The 25,605-nt window shown below is 39.8% G+C and overlaps 2 protein-coding genes across 16 annotated transcripts in view; one reads left to right on the top strand and one right to left on the bottom strand.

Moving 5' to 3' along the window:
* Positions 1-98: 98 nt before the first annotated feature.
* LOC137278265 (probable gluconokinase) lies at positions 99-16,359 on the bottom strand. Of its 4 annotated transcripts, none has more exons than XM_067810508.1 (5): positions 16,288-16,359; positions 11,507-11,537; positions 10,403-10,489; positions 8,669-8,712; positions 99-2,233 (listed from the first exon to the last, which is right to left on the bottom strand). In XM_067810508.1, the coding sequence occupies exons 3-5, from the start codon at positions 10,430-10,432 to the stop codon at positions 1,879-1,881; spliced, it is 429 nt and encodes a 142-aa protein (XP_067666609.1). In that variant the 5' UTR covers positions 10,433-10,489; positions 11,507-11,537; positions 16,288-16,359; the 3' UTR covers positions 99-1,878. The 4 variants fall into 4 exon arrangements, with proteins under 4 accessions (XP_067666609.1, XP_067666607.1, XP_067666606.1 ...); XM_067810506.1 differs by lacking the exon at positions 16,288-16,359 and adding an exon at positions 15,746-16,195; XM_067810505.1 differs by lacking the exon at positions 16,288-16,359 and adding an exon at positions 16,004-16,159.
* The window catches only part of LOC137278260 (FERM domain-containing protein 5-like), a 93,537-nt gene continuing 83,994 nt past the window's right edge, over positions 16,063-25,605 (top strand). For 7 of the 12 annotated variants that reach the window (XM_067810494.1, XM_067810490.1, XM_067810496.1 and 4 more), the window contains exon 1: positions 16,063-16,600. In XM_067810494.1, coding sequence (XP_067666595.1) covers positions 16,502-16,600 — 99 coding nt within the window. In that variant the 5' untranslated portion in view covers positions 16,063-16,501. The remainder of the gene's footprint in view (positions 16,601-25,605) is intronic. The other 5 variants (XM_067810501.1, XM_067810500.1, XM_067810497.1 and 2 more) reach the window with 2 other exon arrangements.

Raw genomic sequence — 25,605 nt, 5'->3', positions numbered from 1 at the left:
GACTACAAAACAGCTTTCATAACATACTTCCTAATCTGATAGACTTCAAGCACAAATGTAAACCCACCTTGCTTTATCAGAACAAACAGAGTCCTCTCCAATATTCCATTGACTTTATTGCATTGCACAATGTCAAAGATGTAACATTTCTGGTACAACATGATCAGCAAGTCATTCAAAACAATGCTGAAAGTAAAAATATATTTGTAAAAATATAATGATTGTATTCTCAGTCAGATTTACAATGCCACGTTAGAACAAACATTGACTCAGTATATGTGAAAAAAAAATGTGATCGTCTACCCTGTCCATACAACACTTCTAATTCTAGGTACCAAAAACTCCCTTACACGCTGCTCATTGTAACACCTCTGCAATTCATTTTCACAATGACTATGATATTCATTGATATTCATTGATTGATTCTGAGTATGGTCTAACATTGGGGGTGTAGGGAGTTGTGGCCTCCAAAGTTCAACCTCTGGTTTATTATCGAAGGATTAGAGTTGTGGTTTGATACAGGTTAAAACAAGAGGACAATGTCATCAATATCCCCCAGAATGGTAAAATACCCTTCATGAAGATGTCAACAAGTTATGACTGTCGGATGCACTTAGTTCTTCACATCGTTCTATGAAAACGTGTACACATAAACTATGCATATAGTAGCATGCTTAAATCAATGACAGACTGCCCGAGTGCTTCCATTGTTTGGTATACCTCAGTAATGTTGATACTGGAAATAGAGTGGTACTGGTGAGGTTCTTAGGTTCTTGAATCCTCACAAAGTGGAAGGAGAGTATTGAAAGTTTTTAAAGTTCTGCTCTGGAAGGAGCTCTACAACCAATTTCAAAGTAAAATTATTTTATTCCCAAATGCAAAACCACCAAAAGTTATCACCACCAGACCTATCTAATTACCAAGCTCATCTCTAAAAAAATATTGCACCGTCTTACTCTCTGAGAGATGAGCGGTAAAAGTGTTGAATGGTGGTGATCAGTGTTGACTGATATTAGGTCACCTCTTGTAGTGAGTGAGTGAGAGACTTGTAGTCACAATTATACATTCATAATAACAGAATTTGATTATAAAAAGATATCAACCAAAATAACTAGATGATCACAGACAGAGAATTAAAACTAGCATGTAACTTTAAAATTAAATAAATACTATGGACCATACAATATAAATGGTCTTGGGATTTCTCTTGTGGGGCTTATGAAGGGGTTTGACCATATTTCCAGATATTCCTTATATGCTGACTAAAGGTCGTAAAGGAGAGATATTACCCAATATCTTGAATATGTAGGCTACCACAATCTGACTAATACATGTCTGAACATAGTACATGATGTGAATGGTTGAATCAATTCAGTGCTCACTATCATCCATGTACTTTTAATGTGAGCAAATTACAGTTATCAGTGTAAGTTGTACCAATTAAGAAGTCAAATGTGTAATATTCAGTGCTGATATAGACATGTACAGGCATTACCCTCAATTAAACCAAACATTTTCACTTAACTTCTTTCAAAAATGGTTCATGAGTGAAAGAATCATTGCTTAAGATAAATGAAGCCAGTAAGTGTTATGGGAAGATCCTGTCGACATCTCGAGCTTCAGTTTTCTGTCAGAGTTCCATTCAAATTCTCATGATTCATCAGCAGTGGTTTTGACATAACATACTGTGAGGACCTGTGAACTGGAAGCTGTTATAAATTTAACTGAACAGCTTGTGACCTTGCCCTTGTTCATCCGCTGCAACTGTGTGCTGGCACTAATCAAATTCTGGTAATCATATGTGATAAATATGTGATAACATGTATATTCCACACTCAATCAACTGTGGACTCTTTTAACATACAGTGACATGTCAGGTTATGACACATCACCTTTCACAGATCTGCTCAGACGTTTCTCACACTCCTCCATAACCAACGCTACAATGTCATCGATGCTGTTGTCAATGGAAACAGTTACAGCCTCTTCAGACATGTCTGGTTCTTCTAGTATAGCCAGTTGTGAATCCAAAAGAGACACTGGCATAAAGTGGCCTGAACGACCTTCCATGCGCTTAATAATGAGGTCACGTTCTCCCTTCAAATTCACAAACAGAACAGGAAGCTTCTCAGCACCATTATCAGCAGTTACCTCCCCTGAAGTGAGAATCACCCTATACATTTTCTTCAGTGCAGAACATGTGACCACTCCATTGTTCCCTTCAGTGAACAATCTGTGAAGGAAGTATATAACAGTATATAAACAGCATATAACTTTCAATGAAATTTCAGGTGATGGGGTTGGTAACTTAGCTCAAAATGCTGAACCACTGTTCCTAGATTAAGGCTTAGTCTCTGAATATATATAATTTTGATTTGTAACAAACAAACCCACTTTAATTGAAAAGGAGCCCGAGGAAGACCAGAGACTCAGAACCTGAGGAAATCTGGACCTGCTTCATTTAAGGCTCTATCACTGCAGAGAAGGCTTGGCAGTCAGCAAAATAATGTGGTTCAGGGACTGTGAGACAGACTACATTGTTCCTTTGAGATGTCCCTTGGGGTGATATTGCTGCAGTATATATACTAAATGATGTCCCATGTAATACCACATTTATGCAACGAGTGAATGGCTTGGTATCTAATGAGTGGAAGCATGAGTTACTGGAGATCCATTCTAACCTTGATCTTCACGGGCAATCTAGAATACAAGCAACTCATGTTACTCACAAGGGGTGACCAATGGAAATGACCCATGCTTATTACTTATCTCCTCTTCCCTGGCAAAGGTAGTGGAAATACCTGAAGTTCCCTTCTAAAAGAAGCAAACGTAAAATACACTCACCCATGTGTAGCCTCCCTTATTTCCTGCACGAACAGTCATGTGACCTGCCATGCTCTTTTCTCTCTCCTTGTACATCGCCCGACACGCACATATGGTAATTCAGAGTGCCTGTGTGGAATGGCTGGGAGGGCTTTTGTCATGAGTCAGGATAAGTATAAAATCAATTTTATTCAGAAAATCACATATTTTTCCTTATCCTGACTCATGCTTGTTGCTCACAGAATCCGACGGAATCGGCGGTGGGTTAGGCCACACTGGATTCTGCTGGCTGTCAAAATTATGTCCAATAATTTCCCCTCCCCAACAGGAACTTGTAACGGCGATAAATCGGTCCTGTTCTTCTAGTATTCATTATAGATTCTAGGGGGATCACATCCAGTTGAACTTGTCTTCAGCAGAAGGCTTCGTTGATTGAAACGTACATCGAAAGTAACTAGCGTCCTGCTAGTTTCTGACACAACTAAATGTCAGGATATTGAAATCAAGACTAGTTGCGAACCCTCTTTATGTACAAGTACAGTTACATAATCACTCATGCTAGTCTGTTTAAGACGTGTGCATGAACTTTCCACCATTATACTCCGCAAAGCGTCTGGCTTCCTCAAGTCATGTGATAAAACGGGTGAGTGAATTCAGCGCCTTCGGGGAACTGTTAGTTGCTGAGTAAAGACAAGAAGCCCAAATTGATGAATGCCAGAGACGTCCTCCGTGGCTATGTCTCACAGATAATGGTTGGCAAACACCATGTAGCGCTAGTGTAGAGGCCAAGGCTCTGACTTCGTGTGGGTTGGAAGCTCACAGAGGATCCAATCCTGCTGCTTTAAAGGCTCTCAATATAACAGGTCTGATCCACACTGAGATAGTGCTGCAGGATACTTCTGTAGGTGTCTCAGTGGATATAGGAATAAACAGACGGTTGAAACGTTGCCTTCTAGACTTAGTACATGTGATGTATATCTTCGATGCTCTGACTGGACATAACAAAAAATCTTGAGTATCATGCTGTCCTAGAATTGAAGATAATGCCGTATATGGAATTGTCTATCCGGTTGACCTGGCAGTTGTTTTTTCGCAATATAATCCCATCGTAGGCCCAAATGGGCTGTCTGTTGATGATTTGCATCAAAGCTCAAGAGTCTAGAGCATGAATTTCTGACATTCATGCAGCTAGAGCCAAGGCAAGTAAACACAGTGTCTTCTGAGTTAGCAGTTCAATTGAGGTCCGATCAAGTGGCTCGTATGTATCACTTGTGAGATGTTGAAATACAATGTTAAAATACCATGCTGGAGCTCTAAATCTACGTTGTTGATCTTTCAACTTGAAAGAGTGTAGTAAGGCAAGTAACTCAGGTACTCTAGTCAGCTTGGTTCCTGTTTCCATGGTGACGACTGAGCTGAGAGCTGCCAAATATGTAGATAATGTAGAGCCTTTCAGATCTCTGGAATGTTGTAGGTGACACAAATATTCTGCTATCTGCGGATATGTTGCCCTCTCAAACCACTTCCACTTGTCACCATATAGGGTGCCAGCAGATTTCCGCAAGGCTAAAGTAACTGCTTTCGCTGCTCTAGCCAAGTATCCTGTGTTTTAAAAAGATTTTAATACGCTCCACACGTGAAGTGGGAATACAAGAGGGTTGTCGTGTGCCTGTTTTGTGTGGGGGTGGACGAGAAGATTTTCCCAATCTGGTATTTGTAGCGCTGGTTGTCCTAACTCCTCTATGAGTGTTGGAAACCAATGTCCTCATTGGCCAATAGGGTGCGACCAAAGCCAGTTGTAGCCTCTTGGTCTGTCTTGTTTTCTTGATGACTTTTGGTAGCAACACTGGAGAATTAGTCCTTCCCATGGGATGCTGGAGGCATCTGTTGCCCAGGCTAACAGATCTGGTACTGGTGATACAAAAGTTGTCTGTTTGTTGAACCTTGTTGCAAATAAGTCTATTTGCGGTGATCAATGTCTGGCTGATTAGTTGAAACGCTTCCTGATGCAGCATCCACTCTGTTGGTGATGGAGGAAGAGGACAAGACAAGCCATCTGTCATGATGTTGCAGGCTGCTGGTATGTGACATGCTTTTATTTGGAGATTCACACTGTCAACTAGATCGAAGAGATGAAATGTCAGGTGTAGAAGAGATGGTGATCTCGCTGACCCCTGTTTATGTAAAAGGCCACTGTTGAGTTGTCTGTGTGTATCATCAGTAGCTAGTCTTTCAACATTGTTGACCAGTGATGGATAGCATGAACGACCGCTTTCATCTCCAGCTGGTTGATAAAAAGAGCTTTCTCTTCTTTGGTCCACATCCCTAGTGCTACTTCGTTATCTAGATGAGCTCCCCATCCTTGCAACGATGCATCTACATAGAGATGGTTGTTGAATGCCAGCTCTACCATATAAGTCCCTGCACAAACGTTTGATCGGTGAGTCCACCAAAGTAAAAAAAGGCTTCAGACCGTCTGGGAGCGGAATCTGACCTCTGTTGTTGAGATGAAGATTCAAGAACCATTGTAACGTATGCAGCTGTCAGTCTTCTTCTTCTGGTCTTATCTTGTCCTGATGTGAGGAGACCCAGTGGACACTGCCATTGTTGGAGAGTCAACGGAGAGAGTAGAGCTTGTTTTATCATGTCTTGCATCTTGACCCACCGGTCCTCTGGGATGACAATCTAATTCAATGTTGTGATGAAACAAATCCCCAGGAACTTGAGATGTCACTGAAATTCCAGTTCCGACTTATGTGGTTTACTAACCACCCCAGTTGTGTTAGTAGCCTGATGGTGAAGTCTAACTGTAGTCTGAGTTGACTTTTCCCTTGATGCGCTTGTATGTCGTCATCCAAATAAATGGCACTGCGTAGCCCACTCAGGTGTAGATAGTTGACTATGGGCTTGGTTACCCGTGTAAACAGCCATTGGGCTGAAGATATTCAAAACAGTAGGACCCTCCAATGGTAATGCTGACCGTTGAAAAGGAAGCGCAGATATTTTACTGGACTCTCAATGTATCGGGATGTGCAAGTATGTATCTTGTAAGTCGATGCTGGCAAGATAATCTTCTGGACGGATGAGGAGTCTTAGCTGAGGAAGATGAACCATCTTGAAATGTTCTGGTTTTTGAAGGAAGTTCTTGTTGAATTCCTTCATGTTGCATAAACCGGTAAGTCGAAATTTCTCTATGGAATTCTTCTTGCGTACCAGGAAGATTTGGGAGTAGAACCCGGGTGTCACATTCTGTGGCTGTATAACTTCTACTGCTCCTTTCTTCAACAATGTTGCTATGGCGTCAGTCAACTTGCCTAGTTGATGCATTGCATATATGATAGGAGTTGGTATTTTTATGAGCGGTGGAGAAGCCCCCAGTGGGATCTTGTAGCCATCTCTAAGAATCTTCACGACGTAGTCATCTTTGAGGATTCTCCAATTTTCTCAGTAAAGTTGAAGACGTCCACCCACTTGAGATGGTTGTATGGGAACGGTTGGGAGTGGAAGACTCCAGTCGTTCCGAACCTGATCTTCATTAATGACCTCTTCTTCCATCCCTAGATGCACTGCTGGATGTCTGGGGGCGATGTTGAACTTTTTATCTCTTTCTCTTTGCACCCTGGAGAATTTGGACTTATGGGCGTAGCGTTGATTTGTCTGCTTAAGTACTGATGTCAGAGTGTCCATAGACTCGATCATCATGACTTCTCTGGAATCTTGAGCAACCGTCCTAGCTACTTCTTCAAACTTCCCATCAAAGAGAGTAGGCACTGACCATGAAATATAGAGGCTTGGTAAAGTTCTCACTCCGACACTGTAGACAAGAGCCCCTATCGACGAAGTAGATTCAATCCCTCAGTAGTAGAAGCTAAGTGATCGGTCATAAAAAGCTGATCCTTCTTTCCAAAACTGACAGGATCATTCTGTCCTCCTCATTATCCAGAATACTGAACTTTGCAATGAGAGTCTTGTTGATGGCTCTCAAATGAGCCAATCCAAAGAAAGTACGCCTTGAAGTAGTGTCGAGCTGTGCAAGTCTCTTGTCATCTACCTTGTAAGATTTATTTCGGGCTGGACTGATGATCTTATAAGCTTCATCAATGTCCGGTGCTCTGACGAATGGCTCCATATGATGTAAAGGGAAACGTTGTTGTTGAAACACGTTAGGAATCGTAGCTATCGGATGTATCAGCGGGAACATAAGTGTATCAATGTTGTCATCCCTCATCATGTAAGTATTAGCTTCATTGGAGTCCTTGGATGGTGAGGCTAAGTCAAGTCCATTCGTGATCCATGATGTGACCTCAGAGTCCGAGAACAGGGCTTCCTCCGATGATGACGCTCAATAACATCTATCTTCATCCCTCCATGAGTGTGAAATATTCATTCCGCGTTGACGATCCCTCCCATATGCATCCACGGCTAACGGGGGTGATGACTGTCGACAGTGCCTTCGATGAACTGGGGAGACTGAAGAAGACCTTCTGCGTTGACTAGTCATCCTGTGAGTGCACTCATGTGAGCGCGAATCCTCACTCATGCGAGTGCACTCACGCGAGCTTGAATCCTCCCTCCTGGAGTGCACTCACTCAGTTTTGGTGGATCTCTGTCACGACTGCGACGTGAAGAAGGGGACGCTGACGACGATCTTCTTTCACGAGTGCATGCATACACGTCCTCTTCATCCTCCGGCGTGAGTGCTCAAGCCGAGATGCAGTCGATGATGATGACGAGTGCAGTCGTCTCTCTTCTTCAAAATGCCGCTCCATCAAATTCATCATCTGCATTGTAAACTGTTGCAAGAAGGCGCCTGCTTCGAACTGCTGCATTGCGTGTAGCAACAGTTGAACTGTAAAGTTGTCTGCTGTGACTGGCGTTGACGACGAAGTCTGCGTTGTCTGTCGATTTTCCTCAGGGTTGAGAGATGCCATCGGCGTTGATATAGAGATTCCGTCCAATGACTGTGTTGGTTGATACCTACCTCGTTGCGTAGGATCAATGGCAACTCATTGAAGATAAGTCGTTCATGTAGAGGGACAATTTCTTCATCAAAGAATGATGACTCTGCGATGATTTGGAAGATGTTTTCATCTTAGATGACGTAAACTTCTTTGATTGTGACGGCTCTGCTTCTGAGGAGGATCTCTTCTGAGGTATAGGGGACGACACACCGGACCCCAGACATATCCCCAGAGAAACACTAGACATTTCACTGGAATGAATCTCAGCACATGTAGTTAAACAATTACCCACATTTAAATCACTTGTTTCAGACATGATTAATGCAAGTCGACGTTGCTTGTCCTTAGCACATCTGTAAACAGACTGTGTATAGAGAGTAAATTGTGAATCAGACAATTCTATGCAAAGTTACAATGATTATTAGAAGAACATATGGGTTTGCACGTCGGACAAATTAAGTGAAGATCAACCGCCAACAGCCGCAATCTACATAGTAGACACGATTTCATCAACTGGGACTAAGTCTCAATTAATAAAGACACAATAATAACAAATTTGATAAATTACAATGCATATACAAATCAAAATACCGTATACGAGCAGAATTTAGTTTAAAGATCAAAATAAAGAAAGAACTTATCGCCGTATCGGGACCCTAAGGTACCTCCAGTCGCCCACATGGGATGATGAGGAGAGAGTGAAGAGCATGGCAGGTCACACGACTGTTTGCGTGGAAAACAAGGGAGGCTACATGTGGGTGCGTGTATTTTATGGCCGCTTCTTTTGAAGGGATCTTCAAGGGATTTCAGGTATTTCCACTACCTTCACCAGGGAAGAGGAGATAAGCAATAAGCATGAGTCAGTTTTCTGTACTGGTACTTACGTTTTAATGTATTGGTGGATAGATGTCAACCAGGGAATTCTGTCCTGCAAAAATTAATTCTTTATCATCATCGAGTGTGTAAGGGAGCAACCTGGGTTTAATTCAGCCTTGAACAGTTTTTGAGTTATTGTTTCAGTTTACACTATGCCAGAGACTATATAACAACAGTCTCTGAACACACTGGTTTGTTATCGTGTACTGCTGTTGGCAGTAGTTCAGCTGAATCAAACAGTCCAAACTGGAACCAGCAAACCACTGGTAGCCAGCATCACCAGTGACCAATATCAGTGGGTGACAATGATCCTGAATCATCTTGGACACACACTGAAATAACAATTTAATAATAATAGTTGACTGTTACAGCAAGCATGAGTGCTAGGACCCTGATCTGAACTGAAACACAAATACACTAAGTTCTGAGGTGTAATGTCATCAATACGCTCTTGTGCCACTGCTGTTCTTTTACACAAATAGGATGGGTAAACTCCATTTGGTTGGTTGGTGTGTCATATAACACTGGAAACAGCCATATGACAGCTGTCTGTAAATAATTAAGTCTGTGCAAGACAATCCAGTGATTGAACATCGACATATTCAACTAGGATACAAAGACACGCAATCTAAATAAACTTAGTCTCAGTATATTTTGTTACACTACACCACTGAGTCTAACAAAACCTAGAAGAAGGTCGCGTCAGGTAATCTTTGAGCTACATATAACCGTCCAATAAAACGTGAGACAGTTACATAGATTTAACCAATCAGACAACGGCTACTATTTAGGGATCGGAGGGATTTTCAAAATATTCAGGTTACCGACACAGATCTCTCCACAAACAAAAATCTGTATATAACACAGTTGTTTGACCAGCTGTATATACGCTTTGGGGATTCTGTTGACATGGTTACCATTAGCCAATATTTCCACAATATGACATCCTTGAATATTGCCAAAAACACTATTTTCAGCGACTGTTTACTCACCGTTGTCATGGTTGTAACGTGCGCCGTGTGCATCACCCGGAAGTTATCGTACACTAAATAGCATTCGGAATCGTTTGGGTATGAACCTTTTCAAGATAAAAAGTTCAAAAGGTATGTGCGAATGTCCACTTTCACGATTTGATAAGCTGTGTTCTCATTGGCCAATCTCAAAGGTTACCTGATGCGACCTCCTATAAGGTTTTGTTAGACTCAGTGGTGGAGTGTAACGAAAAGTACTGAGGATAAGTTTACTTAGACTGCAAAGACACACATCAACTAATTCAGCGAGTCTGACCACCTGATCATGTTTACTACATCTTAAGGCAAGTATGAGGTACTGTGGATCACCTCTAGCCATCATCAACAAAATGTAGCTAGCTTAATGACAATGTGGTTCTTTTAGGTTTATTCATGATCCCTTCACATCTAAGCCTGGCCACTAGAGGCTTTTCATAAACTAGCACAACAAACAGACTTCTTAAGACAACAGTTTGTTTCTACCAGGAGGTTTTTCATGCCACATCTTTGGGAAATCTAACTCTCTCCATACATTGAGGTGGTTAGGGCCAAGTGAGATCACACAGTTCATAAAAAATCAATTTCACGTATGTACATTTGTAGACTTATTACATTAAAAGAAACATACACAAATACAAATTTATTTCAACTTGGCCTAGGATTGGAAACTTTAATAATTATGGAAAAACATTTTTGAAATAGTTGTTAGTATATGTATGTGTCTCCACCTACCTCATCTGTAAGTGGAATAGATTTGCCCATCTTCACCTTGTTGGCCTCAGGATGGAAGTCATCAGCGTCTGCAAACTGCCACTGCAGCTACAAGCCAGATGGAGGAAGATTTTACTCTTCTTCAAACAGTCATGGCAAACTTTCTAAGATGGGTTTTTCATAAATAATATGATGAATCCGTTCTTCTTTGTGCATCTGCTTAATCATAAGCGAAGTATAGAGACAGCGTAACTTTCTCAAATGCCTGTTTAATGCAGTTAGCTTTATCAAAAATATAAAGTATAAAAGGTTAGTGAGTGAGACAAGCGAATGCATTAACCACTAGGCTACCCCACCACTCCTCATGAAAGGTTAAAACTTGATACATACAATAGCACCACCTCTGTTAGGACACCTGGAAATTACATGATACATACACTTACAGTGTTTCCTTTGTTACTGAACACCAATCAGCACTATTCCAGTTGTTGACCACTGTGACTGACCCACAAACCACACAAACCAGTGGTCATGTTATGAGGTCGATGTTACGCAAGTACAATACCACAACAAACAAGGTTACAAAGACCAGGCAGCAGATCCAGTCTTTTCACCTACTGTAACAAGTCCTAAGGCAGGGATTTACCTTGAGTCCTGTATTTTATGGTCCCTGGGACTCCTCTTCATAATTTTCAAAGGATCCCAGACACATGAATATTATTATTAATACCATGTTGTAATATTGTTGTAATTCGGTTGCTGTCATTGGATTGTGTACGATGCTCATCCCTTGGTTGCAGCAATTAAATTGCAAATGACACGATAACCCAACTAGGAGCAAATGCAGTGATAGCATATTGTTACCTGATCAAAATGATTCCGAAACACATGATCTTGGATGCGTTCATAAGTAATGCTGTGTCCATTGTCAATATTTCTGTGCATAGGACATAGTACTTTCCAGACCATAAATCCCTGCCTAGGACTGACTCCGACCCATACTAGTATCTCCATAACAACAAGAAACATGGAGTCATGATGGCTGCTTGTACCAGTGTTCATTGTTCATTGTCACAGACACACACACCTGAACTTGGTTTTCCAGGCATGCCCTTTGTATTTTACCTGTTTCGCTATGGCTTTTCCTACGGTGGTTCTGAAAGTGGCAAAAGAACAATAGCAAATTCAATCATAGTATTACTCATTTTCTCTTAATGTCACGGCAATGACAGCTGAACTACTGCCAAACAGATCAGCTCTCTCCTAACGTCTTTAGAGTAGAATATATATCCAATATCAAACAAAACCTGTAACCAAAATCCTAAATTACATTCACCACTAAATTACACAGTCGTTAGAATATAGTGAAACAATTGCATGTGCAACCCCACTTGTTCTTGGTGTTTCATGTAATGTGCATAACTCCTTGTAATGCACACAAATGAAGATATCTGAAACTATTTCTTAAACAACTTTTATTTTATGCTGAATAAAATTCTGAGATTAAAAAGTTCAGTTGGCAAGGTAAAAGTATGACGATTCACAATTTTAATTTCACTATATTCTATTTACTCTTTTGTTTAAAATGAAATTCAACAGTACATTTTCACTGAAAACTGAATATAGCAATGTGTATATAAAAAAACCTAAATAACAGACATTAACATGGGGTCCATGGATTTACTGTCCCCTTATCTAGATTCGCCTCTCAAAGTGAGTGAGTTTAGTCTTACGCTGCGCAATTCCGAACCGATGACATGTGTCAACCAAGTCAGCGAGTCTGACCACCCAATCCTGTTAGTGGCCTCTTACGACAAGCTTAGTCACCTTTTACGGCAAGCACTGGTTGCTGAAGGCCTACTCTACCCTGGACCTTCATGGGTCTGCCTCTTAAAAGGACTGACTTACTATACAAGCACGGACAGCTCAGTACAGCCTTAAAACAAGGCTAGAATGTACAGTTACCTTCATTTGACCTGTTTAAGGAAGAAGTCAGGCCTCTTAACAGCTAGAAATATATGTGAAGCAAGATGACAATCAAGAGTGAGTGAGTGAGTGAGTGAGTGAGTTTAGTTTTACGTCGCACTCAGCAATATTCCAGCTATATGGCGGCGGTCTGTAAATAATCGAGTCTGGACCAGAAACGTGGGGTGAACGTGGGGTGAACGTGGGGTGAAGGTGAGGTGAGGTGAGGTGAGGTGAGGTGAGGTGAGGTGAGGTGAGGTGAGGTGAGGTGAGGTGAGGTGAGGTGAGGTGAGGTGAGGTTAGGTTTATGCCACACTCGGAAATATTCCAACAATATGGCGCCGGACTGTAAATATTCGGGTCTGGACCAGAAAATCCAGTGATCAACAACATGAGCATTGATCTGCGCATTTGGGAACCAATGACTGTGTCAACCAAGTCAGCAAGCCTGACCACCCGATCCCGTAGGTTGAATCTTACGACAAGTATAGTCACCTTTTATGGCAAGCATGGGTTGCTGAAGGCCTATTCTACCCCGGGACCTTAATAGGTCTTGCCCATATGGACAACTGAACAAAGGACTGTCACTTAAAGAGAGAATGCCGTAAACCCTCGGCTACCACATGCAATTTTCTGACAATTTTGTTTGGAGCAAAAAATCAGTTCAGCATACAAGAGATACTTTACAACAAGTTAATATACCCTAATGAAGAAAATTTCAAGGTTTGGGCAATAGTCTTGTAATCACATCATTTCCTTCAAACAAGTGTTCCACATGGGAATCTAATTAAGGGGAATTAACTCTTGCAATCCTATCATGCATAGTCTGGTGTGAATACTTCATTGCTGAAGACTTCAACCTTGAAAAAAACATTCCTTTTTGACGTTTGTTGAAGAAAATTCTAACCACACATGTCTATGGATAATTAGGACTGCCACTGATATGCCTAAATCATTATGTGCAAGATATATCCACATGTGGATGGCTGACAGGAAGTTGGAGATTCTCCCATTCCAAACTTCCCTCTATATTACAGCATGCTAATAGTATTTCATGTGAGCAGTGTGTGTGATACCTAACATAAGTTGGACTATAGCACATGGGCCTTCCTGTATGAGAACTGAAATACACTACACCACTAACACAATTAGACCATGACTTACAGATATCAGCTGCTTCTACCTGCTAAACATACCTTATACTTTTTGCAACTGTTGAAAGGTTGGATGAGGAAATGAATGTTTTGAATTTGATTTTCCTATCTAATAATTTTTTCTTCTGTTTAAGTGCTATGAATCATGGTAGGTATACCAACTTTGCTTTCCATCTTTGTTGTGAAGCTGCAACTAAATCTCAGCATCACTGTTGTAGTCTTGCTTTTGAATTTCTGTTTTCAATGATGAGAACCCTTCCCTTTTCCCAAAGCTTTCCAACTCTGATAATGGCAGATGATGAACTCAATTTGTATGCATTAACTACAGCCTAAAACTCGTCATTATATTGAAATTAACTTAAAAGAGGCATTTACATGTCAGTCTGACACTTGTACGTCAAATATTGTTCAAATTAAATTAATCTACCCCATTAAACAAAAATCAGTATGATCAGACCACCTGAACCAAACTGGTATCTGGTAGTGTATTGAAACATATTCATTCTTATCATGTGCGAGTGGATGGGTGGGTGAGTAAGTCAGTGAGTGAGTTAGTGAGTGAGTGAGTTAGTGAGTTAAGGTTTTTTACTGCTTTTTGGGGACACATTAAATGCATAAGCCACTAGGTTATTCAGTGAGTTAGATTTAACAGTGCTTTACACAGTATTAGAGTTCATCGTGGTACGCCAGCTTAATGTCGGAGGAATGACTGAAGTTATGTTTCAGACGTTTACCACTTTGCAGAGACCAAGAAACATAAATGAGGTATTGACAAACCTAAGAAACATAAATGAAGTGAGTGGGATACAAACTGTCAACTATTTCATATTGTGCGAATCTCTAATACTAAAGTGTCAAGTGAGTGAGTGAGTTTAGTTTTACGCCACACTCAGCAATATTCCAGCTATATGGTGGCGGTCTGTAAATGATTGAGTCTGGACCAGACAATCCAGTGATCAACAACATGAGCATTGATCTATGCAATTGGGAACCGATGACATGCGTCAACCAAGTCAGCGAGCCTGACCACCCGATCCCGTTAGTTGCCTCTTACGACAAGCATAGTCGCCTTTTATGGCAAGCATGGGTTGCTGAAGGCCTATTCTACTCTAAGACCTTCATGGGTCACAACTTTTCAAGACTATGGAGACTTGTAACTGAAGACATCAGTAGCTATCGCTTAAACTACACAGCACTGTGAAGGAGTCATATGCAGTCAGACATGGTGACAGATTACCATCGGCCATCTGTTCCTTAATCCATTTTCAATTCTTTTTTTGGAAAATAGTCATTATGGGATGTAATCATCATCTTTAAACAATAAATCTATTTATTACATGTCTTTGAATCTTTGCAATGAACACTCTTCATGGACTGGTATCTAAATCTGCTTCTACCCAACATCATGAGCAAAAATGTCAGTAAACAGTCACAATTTTTAATTGAAACATTCCCAGATCCTGTCACTACCGCTCATTATTGTGTCAAATTGTATTCTACAAATATACTGACCCAGTGAAGACGGACAATTCCTTTCAGTCTTAAGGTTTTGCATTACTGAACGTAAACATACAGGTTTAATGTTACAAGATCTCTGAATGTAGGGAAACAGAACATCTGAATTTGGCACAAAATGATAATTCTGTGGCCCAGTTTGAATGCCAACTGTTCCCATTTTTAATCCAAGGTCAGGGGAGGATATAGCTTTTTGTTAAAGGGGGTTTGGGAGGGTGAGTATTGAGGAAAAGGGGTGCACACTTCATTTTCACACGATTTTCACTGGTCATTTAACAAAATTTCAGGACAAAAGAGGGGCGCACAGCCATGCACACCACCTCTCGATCCACCTATGCAGATACCTCCCTTGCATATGCGTACGTTACCATCAGTGTCTGAAATTGGGTGCAAATGAGACATGGTGTGAGTGCTTTGGTTAATTAACAGCAATTAACTTCAATTTTGGTGTTGGTTGTTAATTTTTTATCAGTAAATAAGTTCAGCATTGCTCTGATGACTTTTGTAAAACTGTAAATGTGGTCCAAACGTAATTCACACCATGTTCCTTGTAACTTAATTTTCTGAGACATGCTGAGGGCAAATAGATCACAGTGAAGTCATTAATCATTCTTGATGCACACAAGTACTGCAGTACTTCATGATCAGTGACTTATCAAAGGTGTTCCACATATATATATAATCCCCATCATTTCAGTGAATGTGCATAATTCCCAAGTGTCCCACATACGAAAAAATATGGAGTCGATTATTCATGACAAACACTTCGCACTGTGATGACCTTACACTGCCAGCATGCGCGTGGATAGCGTGCGCAACGTGCTTACAGAACCATTACTTGTCCATTAATCCTGATTGACACAGTGCGGTACATGCGGAGATATCGTGCACAGAGGACTATTGAGTGATTTGACAGCTGCGCTACAGCTCCCGCGCACGTTGCGTCACCATCGCAGCAGCACGTGCATTTGCGTTGTATATTACATACTTGCCACACCCACAAACCCCCATAATGATTAAAATCATGGCGCTATCGCTGCCGCTTCTATTTCAGACTGTTGGTGTTGTCTGTTCAAGGCCGTAGATGCAGTAGACTACCTGAGCCTGTTTACCACGTGTTACATTCCGGAATCCGTCTCAAAACGAGGCAAACCTAAACTCATCGCATATCTGTGTGAACCTATATATAAGAGACAAATACAATGTATATTAGATAACAATATGCAAAATATATCGTACACTGTTAAAATTTAAGAGTAAGAGCAGTGGCACCTCAATCTCAGCTGATAACCGACTCGAGCGTGCCGTGGAGCACCTGCCGTGACCGTTGACCCTTGACCTAGCTGAGTCATGTGACCTGCTTCGCTCTCCATCTTGAAACAAGGTTGGGGATTCATCGACAACTTGGATGCGGTAGCCAGCCTTGCTTTTCTTCTCTCTCTCGCGACAGCATCTTTTGTGTGGATTGTTCACAAAACCGGATAAAATGTTCCGGAAAAGAAGTACGAAGGGTGAAGTTCAAACGGAATACTCATGTAGTATCCGTTTTCTGGACGATTCGGAACCAATTCAACTAAATTTCAAGGTATGTAACTGTTAAGTGGACGGAGAGTGCAAATGCGCACTGGGCAGATGTTTACCGGTGCTATTTAGTAAACAAAGGCATGGCTTTTGTGGCCTTTGAAACTGACAACACCCATCCTGACACTGTTTTACGTAGCGTTACATTGTGCAATTATCAATATCTTCACTCCGATCAAAGACGCCTTCAAACGGCCTTGTATGGATATGCATGGATCTACACCAATTTCAATTTGAGGCGCGATTTCGTTAACAGTGGTAATCGCTCTTCAAAGAAATCTTATCGGCTGCGCCCCTGCGTTTTGCAGAATTATGTGCATTTGCAAGGGACGTCACATCTGCAAGCAAACTAGCAAGTGAAATTGTTTTTCACGGTCTGTGAACATTCAGGCCAGTCTGCAAGTTTGATAGTAAGTTATGTACGTTCAGTAGTTGTAGTGGATCCGACTGTACGGTGAACAGTTGTGTTTTCACTGTTGTGTAACTATCGCAAAGAGATCTTTTGGGACTGATACCACAAAACAAAGCAGAATCATTTCTATATAAGTGGAATCATTTCTATGTAAGTTTAACATTGTTAAACACTAAACAGTGTACTTTGCTCACTTCCTAATAGAGCTGACATGTTATTTGATGCTGTCCCAAGTGTAAAGTAATATTTTTGCCAACAAGTTTGCCATTACTCCTTCACTTAATTTTATAAACAAGTATACTGTTGCTCCAAACATGGTTAAAATATGAACTCACAAACAGTTGTAACTGTGCACTGTAACATTGCTTGATACTAAAGTTCTCTAGGTCTATCAAGATAACATTGTAGTCCTATATTAGAATGAAACCTAAGTCTGAAATTCATTGCACATTGATTAATTACACTCTGCATTGATAAAATGATGTTACACTGTAAATTGTTTTCGCTTCTTGGACTCATTCGTCATAATTGAAGCTAAGAAAGATACAGGTAAACCTAATTTCCGTTACTTAACACAGAAGGTATTTGCAGTTTCTCTAAATCGTCAGAAGCCTAAAGGGGCTGGGAACCATTGTTTGGCAAAATATCTTCATGTATCATTCATGTATGTGAGTTTACCTCTTTTCCAGAGCGCAGATGTAGAGCTAGAGATATGCAATATGTCCCCTAATGAACTTTGATACCTGCAGACACCCCTCTTAGTAGACAGTAAAATGTTGAAGATTATCATAAGGCTATTAATGGACATCCCATCTGTCAAAGTGACATGAACAATTACATTTATTCATTATCTTCTTGATCATGTCTATTAATCTTTAAATAGTCTTTGTATTGTATACAACAGGAATAGAATATTTATACGTTGAATTATGGCCATTGAATACTAAAGGAGGTGATATATGTTTCTGGTGATTAGTATTACCTTATCATAGAGGATAAAAGTGTTTGTTACTTCCCTTTACCCCAGTAACCATTCTCAATATTATCCTATGGTCTAGAAAAAATGTCTCACGGCACTACAATTGTAAGAATGGTAAGTCATCCTTATTGTCTTCAGTTACACATTCGCATACAAAAAGCCAGGCAGAGATAGTGCAACAACCTGCTGAGACATTTCCAGAAAAGTGCAAGAGAAATATTTGTTACATTGGTGCTTGTAGAGAAAATGGCAGTTACTGGTCTTGATGATACACCGGTTTCTTGTTTTAGTCATTCCAGTTTTCCAAACTGGTAGGGACAACTCCTTTTCCTGTTGTCCCACCCTGGCAGTGACAAGGAGCTTGTGAGTAACAGTGCATCAGGCTTGTGGGTGTGAGCAAACATTGTCCGCCCACTCAAGGCTGAACGGCCTCTGTAAATGAGTTCGGCTCCCAAAAAATAAATATCCACTGTGAACTTGCGGGTTTAATTCACTCCAGCTTTGGTTTGAATTATTATGTCATGTTGGGGCAAAATGGATCATTATCTTAAAAGAAAATGTCACAGAAACTGGCAGATGTGCAATCACCAGGAAACATGATGAAAGACCAGAATTTTCTTTGGATGGAACTCATTTGCATCTTTTCAGGTATACAATGTATTTACTTGGTTGACAAAAATATTTTGACTTTGTTCTAAATTGAAAAATTGAATTGACGTACAAAACCAATTTAGAGGGAGCACAAGTGTCAATCATCAAAGTTTCCATACGATTTCATCAGGAACAGTTACGAACTGCAGACATTTGCCAATCAAGAAGCATTTGTGTTGTAAGCTGGTGAAGAGCTGATTTATTATTCATTAGGGCCAATTGTCTGTGTTGTATATGCAACATCACATGATGCAGCTGTTCATTAGGCCTGTAAACCTGCCCAGAATATAATGACATTCTCCCTAAGGAATGGAAAGAGCGTTTAGGTAGTAGGACAATGGCATTGCAGTAGTGATACATGTGGCTTTCTAAAGCTCCCACCCTGTCCTCCCCATTTTTACACCTGACACAAATGTTACCACTTTAACCAGATGTAGCTTTGATTACCCTCAGCTAGGTGGTGAAAGGTATTTCATTGCCAAGGGGTATTCTTTAGTGGGAGCTTGGTATTGGAGCTAACATTGATGGCCAGTGATGCGGAACACCAGTGGTCACCAGTTTAGCAGCCAGGAGTAGCTCACATGTTGATAGGATAGCAAAAATGTTTGTGTCAAAAGTTCAAAAAGCTGTGTGTTTTTATTCAAAGGGTGCAAAGTTGGAACAAAAATCATTAATATGGTGCTTGATAAAATTTATCAGATATATTTTTCAGTGTTAATCACACATAATATGTACCAAAAAATTTGCGTTAGCTTCATGGAGTCATAGTTTGATGTAAAAAGGAGAAAAATGCACTTTTGAAAGAAGGTGAGGTTGTAACCAAGCCATTTTTTTTCATTGGGCCTAATCTGTGTGAAGACATTGAAAATAATATGAATGATTGCGCTGTACTGTTTTGAGAGATAAAATCATTTCAAGCACTGTTGCATTGCATTTGAGCATGCAATGTGAGATTTCCAGTATTGTTTGTACCACTTTTGTAATGACATCTGTCACAGAAGTGTTTACCTTCTGCCATATAGACCTTTCTTTGTATGTGCAAAGTTAAGAATATAATATACATTTAACCAACTTTCTAATAAAAAAAACATTGTCAGCATAGCATTAGATGTTAGGGGTGTGTATCTGATGTATGAGATTTTGCATTCAGGGAGCAAGAGTTATTTGTGTGTGCCAAGTACAGGTGTAGACCATGCGTTTACAACGTGGGACGAGTGTGCCTGTGGTGTGCGTGTGTATGCTGGACTGTGCAAACAAAGTATGCATGTAGTGTGACTGTTCTACACCCAAACTGAACATTTCCATGCAAGCTTGTCATATGCAATAGCTCCACTTTGTCGTAAGTTCCTCGACATCCCTGTAATCCCTGTCTCAGTGTGAACATCATGTTGTCACGGAGTAACTTCAGGGTCAAGGTCACGTTATCAAAGTGATGCTAATGGTGTGCTAAGTTCTTCCCTAAAGAGTTTAACGTAACCAGCTGGTAGCACTCACTTGACAATGAAAAGAATGATCATGTGTATAAGAATTTAATTCATTATAAGTTACTTATTTCTCAAGAATGTCTGTGGGGTCCCCTGTAACTGTAAAGATTGGTCTCATGTGTATCTTCCAGGTTTTTCGAAAGGATAATATAGACTGAGGGTCTCCTAGCTGTAGCTACTATTCATCTTTTCCTCGTCTCCTACGTTGCAATACTAGACTGATACTTTGTACCAGAAATATAGATATTCTTTTTGAAAAAATTCCCACAGGAATAAATCGACTTTAATTCAGCATGAAACTGGTGTTTCATTTAAGGTTACAACTGAAGTAATCTGGACTTGTACTGTCTTAGTTGGACTCCTTTCAGATATATTCCAAAGGGATTGGGAGACAGTGTTGTTGAGTAGCCAAGCCTTGTTTACTTTGATTGTGCTATATTAAATGCAGGAACAGTGGAAGTTGGTCTTGTTCTAATTTCATGCAGTGATCTCTTACACAGAATCTGATGCCACTAGAAGTTCTTGATTCTTTGTGCTTTCAACATTTTGGCACAGTGACATTGGCCCTCAGATAATCTCCAACGTGGGTAGTTTTAATTGGTGTTTAGTATCTTGTCTAAATCAAACATTCTGTTACCATGGTAACTTGGGATTGTGTCCAGAAACAAACAGTGATAGCAAAACTGGCTGTTTAATCAGAAATCTAGAACTATTTCTACTTTGTGCAACAGATGGACTTTCAGGCCATGAAGCTGTCAACAGATGCTTTGTTGTGGTGATGGGTCTATATTGGGAGCTCTCTGCAAGCCTCAGCCACAGTTGTGCTTTATTGGCAATATCGCTCATGTGCTATGAGTGTATATGATACTCCTTGAGTGTGTTCAGTAAAGCATGCAAACTATGTGAAGACCTAGCATCCATGTTATATGCATGGTTCAATCCGAGAAACATCCTGGCTTATTCCATGGTTCATGCATCCTGGCTCATACATTAAACCACAAACCTGCACTTGCATCTACGATTTCATCTCTTTTTCATTTACATGAAAATAGTAAATCTATATGTCATCTGTATTGTTCATTTTTTCAATCCTGAAATATCATTTTGGGTATTTGGAAAGAAAAGATGTTGATATTTATTAACAGGAAACAAGTATTTGTTCATTTATGCTTAAGTAAGAAACTAATTGATTGTTTAGAAATACAGCATTTATTTCTTGTCAGCTATTTGATATTTTGTTTCAAGCTGAAGGGAGTTATTCATTAACTGAATTACACCTCTTTGTTCAACACGTCAACCCTGTATAAGATGTTAACGGGTGTCTAACCCGTAAAACAAGTGTTTGATTGCTTTCTTATACAATTACACACAAACCAGGAAGATGTTATGTAATATGCGCTAAGCACCTGTTGAAGATTTCATGCTTGATTACTGGTGTGTATTTTCCCTACAGCTATTGTTAAACAGTGGGTGGAATTCCTGTCGACAATGGTTGTGTTGAGGTATTAACTGGATCGGGTCTTTAGGCTCTTACATTTAGGAATTCATTCAGTTTCCATGTACAAGGTATTATATTTGTATGATACATCAAAACTGGCAACGCTAAATAAACATCTTTGTGTCTTCTTGTTTCTGAGTGTGAAACTTTTTGACTCCTATTTAGTCCGAGTTTTCACTTTTCATGAATTGGAAACATTGCGAGAAATGAAGGTTCCTGACTATATTTACAAAGTGTTTTAGTGGGATACATTTGCATTTGAACTATAGATGTTTGGCAATAACCAAATTTTCCAGCCAAAGCCGATTTCCTAAGTCTGTTCAAGGTGTCTCTGAACATATGAGTTTTCTTTGAAATATCCATGAGTTATAAACTTAATCACCCAGGACATTTACTTTGAATCAAAAGGTACACATGTTATGGGGGAGTGAAAGATAGCCATTGTGTTACCATTGGTTTTAAATACTGATACTTTCCAAGACTGACACATTGCAGTTACATCACTGCCATTTTGCTGGAATATTGCTGAGTGTGGTGTTAAACATCAAACATAGTGAAATAAAAAATGAGAAAGTAAGTATTAATGCGTGTGAAAGAGAAAGCAATGGTCAACAGGTATTGTTTTCTAAATAAGTGACATTTTCTTTCAACTCCCTGCCCCCTAGTCACTGGGTCATTGTTTTAATAAGTTATAGCCTCTGAGATGAACTGGAGTTTGCCAACGCAGTATATTAATCATTTATGAAATTACTTCTGATTGGTAGTCGTCCAATTTTGAGCATGTCATCCCAAGGGAAGTAGGTCATTTATAATTGATGCCATTTTCTTCTAAGTGTTGGTGATGCTGACTGATTATTTTTGTGTTGAGTTTATCATTGGCCCGTCTACAACTGACAGACTCATGTTATTGATTTTGTGGAGAATTATACAAGCACCTGTCAAAAAAGGCCTGTCTGCAAAGATAACTTTTTCCTCAAATGGTCATTTTTTTGTTTAAAGAATTAGATTAAAGGGAGGTATATATTTGTTTGATTCCCAGTTCAGCCTTGAATCAGACAGATGAAACTGCCTGTGGATTCTGTTAGCATGATTGGGTTTACAAGATGTGAAGAAAGAATCCAAACAGAAAAAACAATATTGTTACTTTTATGATGCTTTTGGAGACCAGAAAACTTCTTTCCATGCATGTAGAAAAATATTCATGGTTTTTCACATGTTATGGTGTGACAGGCCAAGCAAATGTGATTTTGTCTTGGAACTTGCATCCCAATATTTGCAGGGTTACTGTATTATTGGGTCTTGCCTCTTAGAAAATTGAGGAACAGGATACTCAGCAACATGATCTCTGAGATCGTGATATATCAGAGAACACTGATATATCAGGTGTTAATATGCCCGCTTCATGCAATGTATTTACTGTCACACCATTGTATGGAGATTTTGTGTTTTACAACAGAAAATATGACAATATTATGTAACTTAAGCTCTCAGTATGGAATGCTGATGTTACTTACAGACTGGTCTTGAAGGTGCCAAAAGAAAGTGCTTTGTGTATAGCACTTGTGATAGCACATTGTATTGGTGTCCACCACTGTGGTAAGACTACAAAAAATATCCAAAGCTAAGACAAACATTAGGAGAGGCCTTTCAAATGGAAGTCACACAGCTCCAGATGATGATTTATGCCATGGAATGTGGACCTGTATGTTAGCATTGTGTTTGGTATTCAACAGGGCTCCAGATGAGGGCCATATCAGCGTATGTAACGAATAAAAAATATGCACGATACCGTAGGTAAAAAAATCGGAAAACATAGCAGATACGCACCACAGCAATGGTGTACGGTTTTAGAATCATTTATGAAGGTGTTTATCCGAAAAAGTATTTGTTTATTGTTTATGGACCTGTTTACACAAGAGTAGCAATATGAAATGAAACATGTGATTACTTACACACAATTAAAATCCATTCAGTATTTTAACTTTTCCCAGTACTTTTATATTGAAAAAATAAGCCGTACATACTCCTCATGTTGAAAAATTATCTGGAGCCCTGATTCAATATATTTTCAATCTAATGGGTCCAGTCTGTCGGGTATTTTGAAACCAATGAATGTTCCTTTTTTAAAAAAAATTGTAAAGGTTTGGGTGACGTTCAATTTTCGCCTTGATGTATGTCTGTTTGATGTATAGATCAAGACCACATCATAGGAGTCAGTGCTTGGGTTGCAGGAGACTCTTTGACCAGACCTGGCTTGAACATGATGCAAGCTGTATCTCCAATCAGACAGCCTCCTCAACCCAAGTCTCACTTGCCTTTTAAACCTTGTACATAGTTTTCAGGGGACATTCTCTTGTTCAAGGGACAAGCACTCTTAGCGCTCAGATTGTTGTAAGTGCTGTTCATTAACGTTAACTTATGACTATCTTAGTGCTAAGAGAACTTTAAAAAATCTAGGTCCAGGACTTAAAAAATAGGGAGTGTCCACATATTAGTGTGTGATAAGGTATTTTGGCCATGAGGGCATACCCTCTGCACACCCCTCTAGATCCTGCAGTGGATATTTAAAAACTGAAAAATGCTTCATGTGTAGACTTTGGACTTTATATCCAGGCGGTTCATTATAATGTCCTTTCATTGCATATTGTATAAAAACACATTAACATTCTCATTACGAGGTTGACATGTCCTTGCTTCAGTCATTCCAGTCATTGAGAAGAACATAGATGTTCATTAGAATACAGCAGCTGGTATCCCTATGCATTTGTACATCACTGCATCAGACGTGCGAGTCAACTGAGAGACCCAACAGGATCCTGTAATTAAATCTAATCCAATTGCTGCTGCGTTATTTTGTGTCAACAAACTCATTGTTACTAAATGAATGAGATTTTAGAAATTTCAAATTATTATGAACACATATGCTATGGACTTTGACACAATTTATCATGCATTCTAGAAGTACACATTTATCTGTAGAAGGAAGAGATGTGCAGATATCACAAGTGAAGTTGAACCTTGTGCACCTATAGCCTCATTAATAAGGTTAATCATCAATTATCACCCTGTTTTATGTTTGTAAAATATCAGGGTTAGCAGGTGTCTTATTGTTTGAGATCAATATGAAATGGACAGTTTCCTCTGAGTTAAAAGTCGATTTGCATATTTCTTGACCATGCAACCCTGAACCCATGATGTGGCAGTCAATGGTGTGCAAGGATGAATGTTTTTTCTAGTTTTGTTTTTTAACCCTTTTTTGGGTTAGCCTAGTGGTTAAAGTGCTTGTTTGTCACTTCAGTGGCGCAGGTTTGATTCCCTACTTTAATACATTGTGGAGCCCACTTCTAGGGGTGTTGGAAGAGTGGTATTATACCATACTCAGTTGCTACATGCCGAACATACTGCCTCTATAATTAGGTAGTACAACTTCCCTAGTAGGAGGGTCATCAAGCGGGTTTGATAACTGCAGTATTGTACAGGCTGGCTAGGGAGAGGTCAGAGTACACTCCCTTTCTTGGTACATCCAGTATGTGTGTCATTTAAATGAAGTAGTGTTTGAATTGAGTGTTGTGCGTGAATATCACAAACCAGGCTTGCATTTGAGTAGTGCCTGTTTACAACTACTCCTGACTGCCTACTGAGGTTTCATAGGAGCTGTGACTTTCAATAAGTGCCGTGTCAGCTCTGCACTGAATGTTGGCCATATTGAATTACATAATTGAAACTGTGCATTTAGGGACAGGTGTCACCATGTTCCTGTTGAATAGTTGCCATGTTGATTTTCCCAATTTGGCTAGCTCATGGTCAACAGATGCAGTTATGGTTTATGACTAATGGAGCACTTGAGTGGGAATAGAAAAAACAATTTCCTCAAGAACATGTTTACAATAATAACAGTATCTCTGTGTTCAGCAACAGTTTGCTGTGTTGAGGGGCTTACACTAAAGGCAGCTAATGCTTTAAGCGTGAAGCATTTGACTATGAT

This window comes from Haliotis asinina, chromosome 3, assembly GCF_037392515.1.
Source record: "Haliotis asinina isolate JCU_RB_2024 chromosome 3, JCU_Hal_asi_v2, whole genome shotgun sequence".
Taxonomy (NCBI): Eukaryota; Metazoa; Mollusca; class Gastropoda; order Lepetellida; family Haliotidae; genus Haliotis; species Haliotis asinina.
This window is presented reverse-complemented; position numbering and strand designations above follow the sequence as displayed.

Bases quoted from the DNA above. Each gene is read 5' to 3' on its own strand.
- LOC137278265 (XM_067810507.1), bottom strand. From the start codon at position 15,889: ATGTACCGCACTGTGTCAATCAGGATTAATGGACAAGTAATGGTTCT. The intron at 10,490-11,506 runs GTAAAATACAAA...TCTGGCTTGTAG, and splicing joins GAAAAGCCATAGCGAAACAG to CTGCAGTGGCAGTTTGCAGA. The intron at 8,713-10,402 runs GTAGGTGGAGAC...TAATTTTTGCAG, and splicing joins CTATTCCACTTACAGATGAG to GACAGAATTCCCTGGTTGAC.